The 13,435-nt window shown below is 38.1% G+C and overlaps 1 protein-coding gene across 3 annotated transcripts in view; it reads right to left on the bottom strand.

The window, feature by feature from the left end:
- Window positions 1–13,435, bottom strand: part of AKAP7 (A-kinase anchoring protein 7) — a 144,317-nt gene that overhangs the window by 105,724 nt on the left and 25,158 nt on the right. For all 3 annotated transcript variants that reach the window (XR_003521662.1, XM_027603461.2, XM_027603462.1), the window contains exons 4-5: window positions 6,941–7,077; window positions 763–923 (exon numbers count right to left, since the gene is read on the bottom strand). Coding sequence is in view for 2 of the 3 variants with exons in the window: in XM_027603461.2 (XP_027459262.1) it covers window positions 763–923; window positions 6,941–7,077 (298 nt within the window). In the remaining variant the exon portion in view is untranslated. The remainder of the gene's footprint in view (window positions 1–762; window positions 924–6,940; window positions 7,078–13,435) is intronic.

Raw genomic sequence — 13,435 nt, forward strand, 5'->3', positions numbered from 1 at the left:
AAAAAACAAAACAAATGAATAAACAAACAAAAAGCAGAATCAGACCTATGAATACAGAGACCAAAATGATGGCTGCAGTAAGGGAGAGTGGGGGGGGGGTTGGGCAAAATGGGTGAAGGGTGGTGGGAGATACAGGCTTCCAGTTATGGAATGAATAAGTCATGGGAGGGCGTCTGGGTGGCTCCGTCAGTTGTTACCGACCGTTGGTTTCAGCTCAGGTCATGATCTCGTGGGTCATGAGACGGAGCCTTGCATCAGGCTCCCTGCTCGGCAGACAGTCTGCTTGAGATACTTTCCCTCTGCCCCTCCCCCCCAACTCCGTGCTCTCTCTCCATGCTCTTTCTCTCTCTCTCTCTAAAGTGAATAAATCTTAAAAAAAAAAAAAAAAAAAAGTCATGGGAATAAAAGTTACCACATAAGGAATACAGTCAGTGACACGGTAACAGTGACATATTGGGTAAGACGGTAGCTACACTTGGGGTGAGCACAGCATAATGTATAAACCTGTCAAATCACTGTGTTGTACACCTGAAACTAATGTAACACTGATGTCAACCATACTCAAAAAAAAAAAAAAAAATCAAGATAACTTCAGGTATTTTATTTGGCTGCTTACCTACACATGCAAATGCTGAAGCCACTCATTTATAAGGTAAGGTTATAAGTTAAAAGATTTCAAATTTCTATTATAAGAATTGGGGATGGGGAGGTTATTTCTTCAAAAGATGAGATTTCACATGGATGTGTTGCTGTTTATTTTACCTGCTATCTCCAAAAGTGAGTTTACATGATCTCCTTCTGCCAGCTTCACAAATCCAACCTGATTTCCGAAAGTGTCAATCCCCTGAAAGGGCAAAATCAACTGTTTTCCTTGGAGGATTTCTTCTATGAATGGTTTTAATTCCAAAAGAGCACCTATACCACTGGTAAGAGATAATATAATTTTCAGTAACATATTAAGTAATAAAATATATAAAACCAATCAGTTTTAGAAAGATAAATTTTGATATTTGTTCTAATTAAAGTTCAAAAATAACTTCAAAACCTAATCCATATGATTAAAATAAAACTATTAATTTTTTTTAATTTTAACTTTTTTTATTATGTTCCATTAGTGAACATATAATACATCCGTTAGTTTTCAATGTAGTGTTCAACGATTCATTAGTTGCGTATAACACCCAGTGCTCATCACAACACGTGCCCTCCTTAATACCCATCACCCAGTTACCCCATCCCCTCACCCCCCTCCCTTCTGTAATCCTCAGTTTGCTTCCCGGAGTCCAGAGTCTCTCATGGTTTGTCTCCCTCTTTGTTTTTTAAACAAAAACTATGGAAGAAGTGAATTAAATCTTTACTTAATTATAATTTATATTATATTAAAGACATGAAAGAAAATACTACTTTATAGTTCACCAAGAAGTTTTTAATCAAGGGAACACTGCACAGACAACTCAAAAAAAATTACTGACCATATATTCCAAAAACCTAATACCAAAAGAACTTATATTAGATTCTGTGGGAAGTTCTGGATTCTTATTAAAAGTACTAGTACAGTATTTATTCTATTTACTTAGGGTAAATAGTATTTGCAAAGTACTCTACTAAAACTTAACATTCATTATCTCTTAAACTATAATAGCCTCTGTAAGAAGGTAAAATACAAGCTTATATTTACCAACTACAACCACACAAGTTTATTTCTGTTTAACCTATGTGATTATAGGACTACTCTGTTTCAAATGCTTTCTTTTTCTTCATAATAACAAATGTTTACTATATAAATGAATTAAACATGATCAGGTTTGGAATATTTTGAAAATTAGGATAAATTATTTCCATCTTTAAGAGAATTCTGGTGTAGGTATGTTGTTATGAGAAAAAAATTAAAATCTCACTAGAGGGCAGCAATTACTCCAAAAAGAAGGGTACAGTCTTACATAATGTAAAGGGCTTTAAAACACCCTTCTGTTGAAACATCGTTAATTTAAACTGTCTTGATCAGTGTGATTTGTTCACCAGTAATTATACATCAAATGTGTGAAAAGAAATGTAGGTATTTTTCTAGCTCTTTCATATTTCTAAATTAGTTTTCATATAAAGTTTGTAACGGATTTCATCCATAACTTCATACTGAGTTTCAATTCTCATCTATGCCGTAACAAAATGTACAATACTTCAAAATACCTTTGGAAAGGTCAACATTTCTCATTGTACCTCCAAACCCGCATCCTAAATCCAATCTTTCCTGATTGTATTTATGTTCATCCAAAAAAGACACAGTGTACATACGCCTACTGCAAGACTGTCCTTCACTGAATGCTGGGAGTTAGAGCATGTGAAAGTTGAATGACCACTTCTGGCTCATCTTTCGTAAACTGGGGAATTCAAGATACTCATTTTAAATGTAACTATTTATGCTCTAGGAGCATAAACCAATAAGTAAGTCCCAATGAGATGTCACTGATCACAGAGTAAGAAAAAGTCATAGTGTCTATTGGTAAGTATCACTAACTTTCAAATTCTTTTAAATAGAATATCTTTTCAAGATTGATTTATGGAAAGACTTCTTTATGGTAAAAAGGGTAAAAAGTAAATGCATACACGAAACAGACTCTGAAACTAGAGTTCAGACCCAAAGGTGTATTTATTTGCAATTAAGGCAGGACAACCATCTTTTCAACTCAGCAGCTGGGTTTGACCTTACAAATTTCTATGCCTTTCTTCTACATCATGAGGGCAAAGGACCTGAGGTGGTATCTGAAGAAATTCATGATTAAAAAAAAAAAAATTTTTTTTTAAGTAATCTCTGCACCCACCACAGGGCATAACCTCACGACCCTGAGATCAAGAGTCGCACGCTCTACTGACTAGGCCAGCCAGGTGCCCTGAAGAAATTCATGATTTTAAAAAAATGCTTCTGCATGCTCCATACCCAACCCATTGGTCAATATATCATTAAACACCTAAATAATGATACTACATTTTGAAAAGTAAGAACACAGAACAAGGAACTGATAATATAGATGTCAACATACTATACAGTGTAGGATGAAAGGTAAAGTTAAAAGATTAGAGACTTAGAAAATCCTTCTTACAAATAATGTTTTACCAGAAAACCCAATCGGTTTCTCTCTCACTATATAGCTACCCAAAGTGAAGTCACATCTTGATTCTGTTCCTTATTTAAAAGTTAACACTGCTAGGGCACCTGGATGGCTCAGTCCATGAAGCGGCTGACTCTTGACTTCGGCTCAGGTCATGATCGCAGGGTCCTGACATGGAGCCCCGTGTCAGGCTTCCCACTCGGCAGGGAGTCTGCTGGAGGATTCTCCCTCTCCCTCTGCCCCTCCCTCCTCCTGCATGCTCGCTCGCTCTCTCAAATAAATATATCTTTTTAAAAAACAAAATAAAATAAAAAATAAAAACTCTGCCACAGACACTTCCCTGGCTTCCCAAACTAGTAGCAAATCTTTACTTCTTTGAAATTCCATTAATACTTTATATCTTATGAAACATAACAGTTTTTATGTTTTTCTATTATAGTTATTTGAGTTCATATGGTATCTAGTCAACTTAATTGTATAATCCATGAGCATAAGAGCCATCCCTGATTCATCTTCATTTTCCCCAAAGCACTTAGCTCAGTATCTTGCACATGACTGATAATTAACGCTGGTTGAGTTGCAAAACACTGTCTTGTCTGTATAGCAAACCTCATTATTTCTTAGATTTTTTTATTATAACTTTTGTCAAGAAGAATTACTAAACTGCAAATATCTGGTCATCATCTTCTAGTAGAGAGAATATTCCCAGTATCATAAAGTTGCATAAGGATGCCACTTCAAACACAAAGTTGACTTGCTAAACATTTCATTTTTTCACAAAACTAGAAGTATTTACAAAAAGCCCTGGTAAAACACAGGCCTGAATGACGCAGAGTCACCATGCTCTCTGCACAGGAATTCTTCAACATGTGATGCCATGACTTAGGGCAAGACGATGCTGCCTCGTTCAGGACTGTCCCATGTGCTGCAGATGGCTTAGCAACCCTCACTCCTGCCCATCAAATGCCCACAGCACTCCTCAGTAATCGTGACACCCAAAAATACCCCCACAAATATTTCTAAAAGTCTCCTGGAGAAGGCAGTCTTGAGCCCACTGAGAAATGTAAACAGTACGATACATTGGAGGCATACCTTCCCCCTCACCCTAACCCCACTGGACACCACGTGCTCATCAGTAGAGGCCACTGAGGCATAGGAAGCCATTCATACCTGTGCAGACTGATCTTTCCCACTTCTCTCATGCCCCTGTGCTCATCCTCTCCCTCCTGTCTCCACCCCACCCTTCTCTTTGTGCCTCCCCATCTTTCACACACACACCCCATGGAGTACTAAGAGAACTGACTAGTTCTGGCTTCTCTACTGACCAGTATTTGCTTAATTACTAGGGCTCTTGCTTCCTCATATGTATAAGGGAGATGGCATTTCTGTGCTGCCTCCCAATACCATTAAGAGAATAAAAGGAAATAATACCTGTATGGGGGACGGAAGCTGGGGAGCCGAGGCTGACAGAGACATGCCGTACGCCATGGCCAAGACCCATTTCTGATGACAAAGATAAACCTAAACTTACTGATCAACGGTGACTCAACCTTTTCTGGTTTAAAAAAGTCTCTTTGGGGTACAATTATTCAGTTAATTCAAACCTCCTTTCAGGAGTTTTTCCCTTCCCTCTCTCCTCCTCCTTCCCAAGGAATCCAGCATACCCTTCTAAAAGAACTGAGGAAGACCTCTCAACTGCTTGCTGTTTGAGTCCTCAGAGAGTCCCACTTCGGGGGGACTGGTCTGGTCATATCCCTGGGTGCCCTATATCAGGGTCCATGACAGCACGCTTGCTCTTTCTGGGCTTTGTAGCAGCAGGTACTGCCGAAGCACAAGATCCCTGCCAGAGTCTCTGATCAAGAAACATGGATGTTCAGCAGTGTCCTCAACCCTTACCTAGCTCCTGATTCACCAATTCTTTCTGAGTTGGACTTCCAAGTCCACCCACCAGGGCACAAGAAACTTCTGCATCCATCTTTATGTCTTGATAGGCAATGCAGAATTGAAGGAACTTCCTCAGGTCCGTCTGTTAGAAATCTTCCTCGACTCTAATCTACCACCTATGTGATATGTGACACCACATTCTTCTAGCATTAGTTAAACAGGAACTTCCCCAAAAAGCTTGAGTTTCCCCCATACACTGAGAACCCCAAACCAATGTGAGTGTCTCTACCATTCCTAATTCTCTGCTCCAGCACTGGTGGGGGCCAGGCTTGGAAAGAACATTCAACCCCAACAGGGGAGCCAGAACATTGTGTCTGCCTTCATGCCTCGAAGACTCCACCTAGCACTGGAGGGGCTCCATATTCCTTCCCACCCAGGACAAGAAGACTCACAGCAGCCACCTACAACCCTCCTCAAAGTTGTCTGTGCTTTCACTGACCACACAGAAGTTCTTTTGAATTTGTTGCTGGTTCAGTGTCTCCCACTTGCCACCCCTTACACCAGCTCACCAAGAGAAAAGACTGAGGTCCCCCAAGAAAGAAGGAATTCTGCCTCCAGACTGCCTTGGACTTGAGACTACATCAACTCTTCCCTGGATTTTGGACTTGCCAGCCTCCACAGTCACATGAGCTAATTCCGTAAAATAAATTCCATATGTAAGTGTAGATACAGATATGTCGAGATATCAACACATCTAGATACCCATACAGATATACATCCTGTTGGTTCTGTCTCCAGAGAACGCGGACTAATTCAGCGTTCTAACACACACAGGGCACCACTCTTCTCTCAGGCTTTCATCTCCTTCTTCTTTGGCTTCTTTTCCTTTAAGAGCATCAGAGTATTTATTTGTCTTCTGATTGGCAAAGTGAACAGTGAAAGTGAGGCAAGTAAAAAAATCTTCCAGGCCTCTCTGCAATTGCAGGGTGCCCAAGACCTGCTCTTGGGTAGATCAGGTTGGAAGAGATCAGAAGACCGATCTCTAGAGACATGAAGGTCTACTGTTTAAAAGACATAACTACAAAAACCATAATTTGGCTTCATATTTTGAGTTACTCATAAGTTCATTGTTTTCTCCCTTTCCCTCACCCTCTTCCCAATGCAAGCCTCGTTCTTCATTCCCTCAGGAAACTACATGTCAGGTCAACTACAAAACAGAAGTAACCTGCAATGCATTCTGATTCTGGTTTTCCAAAGAGCTAAAGCTTCAGCTTAAGCCAGAGAGATATACAGAAGGTACCAAGGAAAGGAGCAATCATACGTACAGAGTATCCCAGAGAACTGGGGGAGAAGACCAACTGGCTGCTGAAAAGCAGCAGCCAATGACTCATACCCAACCTTTACAGCACAACTCTAGAATTCGAATTGGGCAGCATACAGGTACTCTAAAATTGAGTAAGGTAAAATGGTAATTGTCTACTGACCTAAGGGAATGGCAGTTCTAATGACTAACAACACCGGCTGCCTGTGTGTGCCAGGCCCTGTACAAGGAGCTCTTACGTGTACTGGTACTATTATTTTTCCCGTTTACTTAAAAAGTGGACAATTTGCCCCAAATCAGGCAGCTATTCAGAGATGGTTGTGCCATGGTTCCAAAATCTTTACCAAGAATCCTAACCTAAATGGTCAGCCTCCAGAGTGCTTACATGATTAACATGGGCAAAACAACTGCATGACCAAGGGCTACTATTTGATAACAATAACAGAGTTGAAGAAGTCTAAATTAGGAGGAATATTTGTATTGTTAATTCGGTACATTGACTATTAGTTGGAACAAATTATAACAAAGAATGCTTCCTTAGAATTTCAATGCCTCTGGGTTCTGCTATGTTTACTCATATTAAAGTAGTAACTTGAAAAGTGATATTCAAGGAAGGCATATTACTCACATGTTTACTTCATCTTCACTTAATAGCTGCATCACTAGCAGGGTAATATGAAAGGAGCCATCACTGGTCATTGCTTTGGCTAGTTGCTTATCTTGTTGTATTATTGCATTTTGCAGGATCTTAATTCCTCTTGTAATCTAATCACACACACACACACACACACATATACATACAAAACATAGATTAGGCAAGCAAAATTTCCCTATGGCAGTTTGTAAATCAAGAAGAAAAATAAGCAACAATCAAAATTAGAACTATGTCAAGAAAAATAAGCAACAATCAAAATTAGAACTATGTCAAGATTCTTCAACCAAGCAATGCTTAATTACCTACTTGTTCTCAAATATCCTGGATAAAATGACTTGGGAAGCTTAATATGATATACGAGTTTTTAAAAATCATACAATCCTTGTTCATCTTAAAAACATCAAGCCTAGGGGTGCCTCAGTGGCGCAGTCAGTTAAGCATCCAACTCTTGATTTCGGCTCAGGTTGTGATCTCAGAGTCCTGAAATTGAGCCCCACGTCGGGTTCCATGCTCAACATGCAGTCTACTTGAGATTCTCTCTCCCTCTCCCTCTGCCCCTCCCACTCATACACGTGCTCTCTCTAAAATAAATAAATAAATCTTTAAAAAAAAACAAACAAACATCAAGCCTAATACCCTTATTTTATAAATTGGGTCACTGGTTGAACCCACTGGTTGACAACCTCTCAGTGACCATGCATCTTTTCAGAAACTTGTCCTTGGAATATGCAGTATGACTCACGATAATTATGATCTTTCCTAAAATAAAAAAAAAGTTTCATTCTTGCCATAGAAAGGTCAAACCAGCAGACAACATTCCATTCCTGTTGGAAGTATTATTTATTTGTCCCCAAATGAATGTGTCTGAGAACCCATTCTTCATGGCCTTTAAAATTTTTTAGGACAGCAATAATCTCAATAGGAGTGACTATTGTCATTTTTCCAGATGTGTGAGGAGGGGCATAACCATGGAAAGAGAGCTGCAAAGAAGTCCAAATGCATATGTTACAAAAACAATGGCAGTCTGCATGGAGTGAGAGCTCTCGTCTCTCATCAGACTGCCCCCTCTCAGTCTCTGCTCTGAAACAAGCAGGGGGAATGATATCCTTCCCTTCTCTTCCAGCTAGGTACAATTCCAGTCAACTTCTCCATGTGAGTGTACTGGAAGATGGTTGGAATGCAAAACAGCAAACGGAGCAATACTCAGAGAAAAGAGAGCACACAGAAGCTCTGAGGCAGCAGAATTCGTCAGAGAGCAAAGGGGAAGGAGAGGGGGCTGGCAACAGAAGCAGAGTCCATTAAAAAATAGCAGAGATAAGAAAAAACAGAATCATGAGCACAGCAGACTGTTCTGATACTAGAGCAGCTGTTTTATCCTGAACAATGTTCCCATTATCTGCAGAATGTGACTGAACAAATCATGAGATGCCATCCTGGGATCCGACTTCCCGTGTATCTTTACAATAAATCCACATCACCCAAAATAATCTCAACATTTCTCTGCTTCTTGCCATCTGGAAGAGTGACACAGGAAATGGTGTTTTCCTGGGAGGAAGTTATGCAGTAACACCTAACATACTATTTCCCAAGGCAAGATGTCACTTCCATGAAACCTAGCAAAAGAATATTGATAGCCTGATAAACAAGGCGCTCCTGACGAATAGTACACAAAGATTATACAGAGTCACTTTCCTCTACTCTCTATCAATAAAACTAAATTGTAAACACCTCAAGGGAAATGCTCATTTCTCCTAACCCACCCTCTCACCATGGTGACTAGTGACAATAATAAAAACAATATTTATTCTTTTTTTTTTTTTAAGATTTTAGTTATTTATTCATGAGAGACAGAGGAGCAGAGAGAGAGAGAAGCAGAGGGAGAAGCAGGCTCCCAAGGAGCAGGGAGCCCGATGCGGGACTCGATCCCAGGACCCTGGGATCATGACCTGAGCCGAAGGCAGACGCTTAACCATCTGAGCCACCCAGGCACCCAAAAACAATATTTAAAGTATACCTGAAACTAATAGAACACTGTATGTTAACTACAGTAGAATTAAAAAAAAAAGAGAACTGGCACGAGGACATATCAGTCCACATTATTCTAAAATGTGTTTTTCACCTAAAATTTATTAGACACTTTCCAAATATTAAAGACATAGAATATCTACTTTTTTTTAATAGCCTAGGGTTCCAATTTAATTATCTACTCCCTTACTTATAGAAATAAAGTTTTTTCTTAAAAAATAGTTTTTAATTAAGGAAACAAAACAAAAAAACAGTATTTAAAGGACTATAGCAGTAAGTAACTAACCTTTATGGTATGATCACTAGGTTCTAGGTACTAAAGTGAGCATTTTACACATATTAGTTCACTGAAGCCTCTGAACATTGCTATGTGGTAGATATGGGTATTAAATCTATTAAAATAAATTGAAAAACAGAAGATTAAAAAAAAAATCTCTTCAAAATCATATACCCAAAACAGCAAAGAAACTTAAGGATAAATTACAACACATGAGAAAAAATGCAACAGATACAAGGAAATGGTTTATTTTCAAGAGGGGACAAATAAATATATTTTTTATATATATAAAATGGAATGTTACTCAGGCATAAAAAGGGTAAGATCTTGCCATTTGCAAAAAAACATTGATGGACCTGGAGGGTATTATGCTAAGTGAGATAAGTCAGACTGAGAAAGATAAATACCATAAGATCTCACTTATATGTGTAATCTAAAAAAACAAAACAAATAAACAAATAAAAACCAGAAAGAGACCCACAGATACAGAAAACAAACTCATGGTTACGGGGGCAGGGGGGAGGGCAAAATGGGTGAAGGGGAGAGGGAGGTACAGGCTTCCAGTTATGGAATGAGTAAGTCATGGGGATGTAAGATACAGTAACAGTGTAGCGAGTCAATGGTATTATAATAGCATTGCATGGTGACAGATGGTAGCTACACTCATGATGAGCACAGCCTAACGTATAGACTTGTGAAATCACTATGTTGTACAACTGAAACGAATGTAACACTGTGTGTCAACTATACTTCAGTTTAAAAAAAAGTCATACCTCTAAACAGTATAATTACATCTCCAAATCTTAGCTGGTACAAATGGTAATTCTGGTTTAACTGAACATGAAAAGTAGCACAGGATGAGAACTCTGTTTTATAAATAGAGTGATGCAAATTAAGGGTGCTGGACTTGGCTCAGAAATTCTGGATTTTAACCCCAAATCTACCATAGGTATGAACCCACCCAAGTCACCTAGTCTCCCCGAGTCTTGGCTTCTCCAACTGTAAAACAGGAATAATAGAATCTGCATTGCCAAACTTACAGTGTTGTGTTATAGATCACAATAGATAAGCTACGTGAAAATACAATGTAAGCTCTACAGCATTTGCCTAATATAAGGTATGGAACACTGCCAATATTAAAATCAGTGTTCCTCTACCCTACATAGTTCTGCCTCCAGGGTGCCATCTGGCAATGTTTGGAGATATTTATGTCATAACTGGGGACTTGCTACTTGTTTTTTGTTTGTTTGTTTGGTTGGTTCTTTTAAAGGTTTATTTATTTGAGAGAGAGAGAGAGAGAGAGTAGGGGGAGGGCAGAGGAGGAGGGAGAGAGAGAACCCCAAGCAGACTCCCCACTGAGCACAGATTCCATCACAGGGCTCGATCCCAGGACCCGAGATTACGACCTGACCCGAAAACAAGAGTCGGACAGACGCTCAACCAACTGAGCCACCCCCAGGCACCCCAGGACTTGCTACTTGAACCTAATGGGTAGAATACCTACATTTTCATAAAAACATTCTTCATTCTGGGCTCCAATAATAATCATATGTAAATTCAGGATAATGATCGAAAAATTGCATTCATTTGTGTAGTCAGCATTTTAGTGCAATGTCCAGCATGGTAAAACAATTTCAGACCATTCACATTGAAAATTCAAAACCATAAAATACTTTGAAGATTAATTCTCTAATGTCACACAGTATTTATGATACAGGATTACCTTCAACCTATGAAAATTCTAAAGATAATCTAACCAAGTAATATATATCTTTTTTTTTTAGTTTTATTTATTTAACTAATCTCTACACCCACCATGAGGCTTGATCTCACAACCCAGAGATCAAGAGTCGGATGCTCCTCTGACTGAGCCAGCCAAGTGCCCTGAATCAAGTAATATATTTCCAGCTATGCTTTGATGCTCCAGATTAATTTATAATATTCTTTGATATCATCTTAAGAGCTTTATAAATCCTTTTTTATTCCTAATTACATTCTTAAAACATAAAAGAAAAATGAAAAAAACTTCAGAGTCTTCTTCCGAAAGCCACTTTAAAAAGTACCAATGTCATTAAAGGCCAAAGAAAACTAATTTTTAGAGCCACTGTTTAAAATTCTATAAAGCTATTAAACCTTATCTGTCACCCTAATCCCCAGCCATTGACAGTACTACACAGGCACATTCTAAAAACCTAATACTATAGGGCGCCTAGGTGGCTCAGTTGGTTAAGCAACTGCCTTCAGCTCAGGTCATGATCCTGGAGTCTCGGGATCGAGTCCCACATCGGGCTCCCTGCTCAGTGGGGAGTCTGCTTCTCCCTCTGACCCTCCCCCCTCTCATGCTCTCTATCTCATTCTCTCTCTCAAATAAATAAATAAAATCTTAAAAAAATAAAAAAATAAAAACCTATTACTATAGTCATATTTAAATATGCTATTGAAAGAAACTTTTAAAAATAAGAGCATTATTAAAATCTTAAATATTTCATTATTATCTTTGTGTTTAGAGAACAAGAACAAACAACCACTTGTTAAACCTTACCACTAAGCCATATTCCACCTGCCTAAAAATAATGCAGTAAGAAAATTCATTTTTATATCTTTTAAGCTTTCTAATTGACTCAAGGCATATATGAGTACAAAGAAAAAGCCTTAAAGTTACAGTGCTGCATGAGGAAGAGAAGTTACATTCCAACACAGAGTAGGAGAATGTCTTTGACCCCATCTTTTGACATTATTTCCAGAATTTTTTGAAGCTGTTAACTTATATTGTTCCTAAATTTGCTGCCTCATTAAGACTTACTAGAATTATCACTTCAATTTGCTACATAACTTTTCTTCATTGCTGAATACTTTCATTTTTCTTGCTTGTCTACAACCATGAAAAGAACCTGAAAAACTGATGACAGAGCAAAACTGGAGTAAAAGTAAAAAATCATCCTCTGGGGCGCCTGGGTAGCTCAGTCATTAAGCGTCGGCCTTCGGCTCAGGCCATGATCCCAGGGTCCTGGGATCGAGCCCCGCTTCAGGCTCCCTGCTCCGTGGGAGGCCTGCTTCTCCCTCACCCACTCCCCCTGCTTGTGCTTCCTCTCTCACTGTGTCTCTCTCTGTCAAATAAATAAATAAAATCTTTAAAAAAAGAAAGTAAAAAATCATTCTCAAATAGGAGAATTTTCCAAGTCTACCAAGTGCTTAACATACACACGATGAGAGCAAATACTTTTACAATTACATATCCCAGAAAAGAACTGAATACTTTTATTATTTTTATAAGACCAGCAATTTTCACATTAGAAAATGATGAAATATGGAATTAAATGTTACAAATACCTTTTAAAACCCCCAAAGAAAATCATACTTTTCCATTAGTATAAAAAATTATCTTATAAAAAATTAATACACTCCTGAATTCAGTTTCTAATTGTTCCCCTGCATTTTTTCAGTGCTGATTTACCTTATAATATTACCACTCATAGGAAAGTGCATAAAACCAACATAAGAGTAAATCCAACTAGAATTAATAATTAATTAAATAATTCTAGCCACTTAAGAAACATGTAGGATTTATTATAACTCCATTAAATGTTTTCCTTCTTTATTTTTATTTTTAAACTAATGTATAATTGCAGGTAAGGGAGAAACACATGCTTCCATATACTTGAAACTAGGATATTTTTATGCAGCCATTCTAATGCATTTTCCAATTCTATTTCTTAAAAGTATGAAATTATGAATTTCCATTAATGAAGAATTTCAAACATCTAAGAATAGGTTTAAAAATCAAAGACCCATAAAGTCTGAACACTTTTTTCTTTAAAACTGGATGCCAACAAGCAGAGGCCAAAAGTAGAGCAACTCATTGTGAAAGTGCTAGCTTCTAAAAGCTTGTTTGCAGGTCACTTAATTGGAACTTGGAATACAGTCTCACGCTGAAACAATGTTATAAATGCTGCTTCTTTTCCCAGGCCTTCCCACAAAAGCTCATAAGTAGTTTTAAAAGAAAATTTAACATGTGATACTTTAAAACAAACAAAAAAGATGTTCATATAAAAGATATAAAGTGTATCTCCTAATCTTGTTCCACCCTACCTCTCCTCCCTGTATTTGTATTTGTATTTGTATTTGTATTTGTATTTCTGTTACCTGCAAATAAGGCTCTTGAGAGG

The sequence above is a fragment of the Zalophus californianus genome, chromosome 7 (assembly GCF_009762305.2).
Source record: "Zalophus californianus isolate mZalCal1 chromosome 7, mZalCal1.pri.v2, whole genome shotgun sequence".
Classification (NCBI taxonomy): domain Eukaryota; kingdom Metazoa; phylum Chordata; class Mammalia; order Carnivora; family Otariidae; genus Zalophus; species Zalophus californianus.